We start from the raw sequence: 3,873 nt of genomic DNA, 5'->3' as shown, positions 1-3,873 counted from the left end.
TAAAAACCAAGCTGGATCTGAAACAACGAAACCCAACTAGGGTCTCGTCATTTGAGTCTGCACTTTCAAACAATTCTCAGCTCAAATTGTTTGCACAAGATTACCTTAAAAATGTTGCACAGTGTTATCCAACCGAATTAGCTGAAGTTTGATATTAAGTCTTCTTGGGTAAAAAGGTATTTCTACAGAAAATTGTGGGTATACGTCCAAGTTTTGAATCTTTATCCACATTTGTGCAACCGAAATAACTTTGTTGGATGATTAAATTATCTTAGCAGAGAATTATCGGTACAGGATCCATGGTGCACCTGAACCAACTTTAAATTATCTTACGCACCATTTTAGCGAAAAGTTTTGAATTTTTGCGGGGGAGGTACCTGAAGGAGCGGACCGATATGGCTAAACTAAATGTGGACAAAATATTACGAAGGCCAAATTTTGGACCAAATCGGTTTATTCCTTCGTGCGCTCCAGCCACTACACATGACACCATAACGGGTTTTTTATAGCTTTCGGGTCATATTTTCAAGAAGTATGGATTTGCCCATAATAATTGTATCGTCGAAATGAGGGCAGCGAATACAAGTGGTTGTGAAAAGAATCAAATCGATTCGGGGCAGCTATTAAGCTGCACTTTTATACCCTACACCACTATGTGGGGAGGGTATTATAAGTTGGTTTTGGCCAAAAAGTTTGTAACGCATCGAAATAATGGTCGTAGACCCATACTTATATATATCAAAATGAATGTCTCGACGAGCTGAGTCGATCTGGCTATGTGTGTCCGTCCGTCAGTCCGTCCGTCTGTCCATCTAAACCTTGTAATCACGCTACAGGCCGCAATTTTGATCGGATCGTCACGAAATTTTGGATGTTGATAGGGGTCCCGGAGGGGAAGAAGCCTATTGATTTTGGTGATGGTCGGATAATATTTATGGGTCGGAAAGGGCAAAAAACTTAGGTGGATAAAAAGACAACGTTTTTTTCATAGCCAATATCTCAGCTTCTATATGGGGTATACCATAAGCAAAACCTGACAATGAAAGCAGAAACTATCACCTTTCTAATGATGTAAAGTAGGTGCTCGTAGGTGATCAAACAACGAAGATATCACAATAGTAGCAAATAAAACCCCAATTTTAATTTTTGCGATTTTAATTATATTGACAAATATCACAGCTTTGGTTGAAAATTTTCCAAAAGCAAAGCCTGACTATGAAAGTAGATGATCCCGTCTTTACAATGATGCAAACTAGGTCGGCGTAGGTAACCAAACAACGGAGATATCGCAATGGTCGGTAATACATCCCATTTTTCTATTTTTTTGCAAAACACGCTACAGGTCGCAATATTGATCGGATCGTCACGAAAATTTCAGGGTTAATGGGGGTCTCACAGATGAAGAAGCATATTGATTTTGGTGATGGTCGGATAATATTTAGGGGTCGGAATGGGCAAACACTTATTTGGAGAAAAGTCAACATTTTATTTCAAAGCCAATATCTCTGTTTCTTTAAGAGGTATATCAAAAGCAAAACCTGTAAAGGAAAGTAGAAAATATCACCTTTACAACGGTGTAAAGCAGGTTGTTGTAGGTGGTCAAATATCAAAGATATGGCAATAGCCGATAATGCATCCCATTTTCCGATTTTTTTCTAATCACGCCACAGGTCGCAATTTTGATCGAATAGTCACGAAATTTTGGGGGTTAAGCCTATTGATTTTGATGATGGTTGGATAATATTCAGGGGTCGGAATGGGCAAACACTTATTTGGAGAAAGGTCAACGTTTTATTTCAAAGCCAATATCTCTGTTTCTTTAAGAGGTATATCAAAAGCAATGAAAGTAGAAAATATCACCTTTACAACGATGTAAATTAGGTTGTCATAGGTGGTCAAATAGCAGAGATATGGCAATAGTCGATAATGCATCCCATTTCCGATTTTTTTGTAATCACGCCACAGGTCGCAATTTTGATCGGATCGTCACGAAAGTTTAGGGGTTCATGGGGGTCCCACAGAGGAAGAAGCCTACTGATTTTAATGATGGTCGGATATTATTCAAGGTTCGGAATGGGCAAAAACTTATTTGGAGAAAATGTCTACGTTTTATTTCAAAGCCAATATCTCTGTTTCTTTAAGAGGTATATCAAAAGCGAAACCTGGCAAGGAAAGTAGAAAAGCAGGTTGGCGAAGGTGGTCAAACAAGGGAGATACCACAATAGTCGGATACCACAATTCTTCAATTTTTTTGCAATCAAGCTACAGGTCGTAATTTTGATTGGATGGTCACGAAATTTTGGTTGCTTATGGGGGTCCGAGAGACAAAGAGGCATATTATTTTTGGTGGTAGTCAGTTTATATTCCCTAAAAGAAATGTTTACCAGTGAAAAGCTTATGCACAGGGGTAGTGGTGTAGGGTATCACATGGTCGGCCCCGTCCCGACTATTGCCTATGCTCACTTGTTCTATATATGTAGTCCATATTTGAACCGGACCTATGCCAAGCAGAAATATTACGATGTGTAATGTATGCCTTCGAGAGTTGTCGTGCACACCATTTTAGCGAAAAGTTGGTATAGCCGCATTAAAAGATATTGCCGACTTATTAACGGTATTTTTAAATAAAAAATTATAATAAATTACCGGATGTTGCAGATCAATTTTGCGCAAATGTTTCCTATTCATAACAACTCAACTGTAACATTGGACAGACGATGTATTAACAACCAACGCCACCCGCCCTTATACCCAAATAAAACATATTTTTTTATATATACCTCATCTTCTTAAAAGATGATATATATTTATTGTTATATTCTCGCAGAGAATAACTCTCAATGTTTCCAAAGACAAATATTTACTTCTTCAAGAAACCACCGAATCCGCCGAAACGGTAAGCTCCGAAACCACCAAGAGTTCCGAGGAAAGTAGAAGCTGGAGCAACAACAGCTGGAGTGGCATAAGAGGTTACAGCGGGGGCAGCATATGTGGTAGAAACAGCAGCGGGAGCAGCATAAGTGGTGGAAACAGCGGCGGGAGCAGCGACCTGGGTTGAAACAGCAGCTGGAGCAGCATATGTGGTCGAAACAGCAGCAGGGGCGGCATAATGAGTTGAAACAGCAGCTGGAGCAGAGTAGGTGGTGGAGACAGCAGCAGGGGCGGAGTAGGTGGTAGAAACAGCAGCTGGGGCAGCATAATGAGTCGAGACAGCAGCTGGGGCAGCATAATGAGTCGAGACAGCAGCTGGAGCAGCATAATGAGTTGCTACAGCAGCAGGAGCAGCATAGCTAGTTACAGCAGCAGGGGCAGCATAATGAGTAGCCACAGCAGCGGGAGCTGCGTAGGTGGAGACAGCAGCAGGGGCAGCGTATGTTGCATATGCAGCAGGAGCAGCATATGTTGCATATGCAGCAGGAGCAGCATAAGTAGCTACAGCACCGGGAGCATATGCATATGGAATATTAGCAACGACTCCAGCTGATGCGGAGGCAACGAAGAGGGCCAAAGCAATAATCATGGATTTCTACAAAAGAAAATGCTATACTTAAGAACTATTGTTCATATAAGGACCCTAACCAAATTCACTTTAACTTACCATTTTGCTAATTGATTTTTGTTCTATACTGCTGCAAGAGATACTTGAAACTGATACCATTTCTTTCGATAATCCGAATTTTTATACTATCTATACGCAAGTAAAATGCAGCCTTTCACTGGCTATGCAAATTTGCATATCAACGTACTAGGCACTATAATTTGTTCACGATATGCATAATTGAAATCGTTTTGCTTTAATTTCTTATTCTTGAAAGTTTTATTTCAAATATAAAACTGGATTTGTGTGTTTATGTTTGTATATATGGAAAAGTC

The 3,873-nt window shown here is 40.1% G+C and overlaps 1 protein-coding gene across 1 annotated transcript; it reads right to left on the bottom strand.

Moving 5' to 3' along the window:
- Positions 1 to 2,860: 2,860 nt before the first annotated feature.
- On the bottom strand, positions 2,861 to 3,658 carry LOC141398298 (uncharacterized). Its single transcript, XM_073975578.1, has 2 exons — positions 3,599 to 3,658; positions 2,861 to 3,526 (listed from the first exon to the last, which is right to left on the bottom strand). The coding sequence occupies exons 1-2, from the start codon at positions 3,656 to 3,658 to the stop codon at positions 2,861 to 2,863; spliced, it is 726 nt and encodes a 241-aa protein (XP_073831679.1).
- Between the last annotated feature and the right edge of the window lie 215 nt (positions 3,659 to 3,873).

The sequence above is a fragment of the Musca autumnalis genome, unplaced genomic scaffold (genome assembly GCF_047663935.1).
Source record: "Musca autumnalis isolate F117 unplaced genomic scaffold, ASM4766393v1 scaffold_3, whole genome shotgun sequence".
In the NCBI taxonomy this organism is placed as follows: Eukaryota; Metazoa; Arthropoda; class Insecta; order Diptera; family Muscidae; genus Musca; species Musca autumnalis.
This window is presented reverse-complemented; position numbering and strand designations above follow the sequence as displayed.

What these genes read in the sequence shown, in the direction of transcription:
- LOC141398298 (XM_073975578.1), bottom strand. Translation starts at nt 3,658, where the DNA reads ATGGTATCAGTTTCAAGTATCTCTTGCAGCAGTATAGAACAAAAATCA. An exon ending in AAAAATCAATTAGCAAAATG is followed by an intron (nt 3,527 to 3,598) that starts GTAAGTTAAAGT and finishes TTTCTTTTGTAG; the next exon opens with AAATCCATGATTATTGCTTT.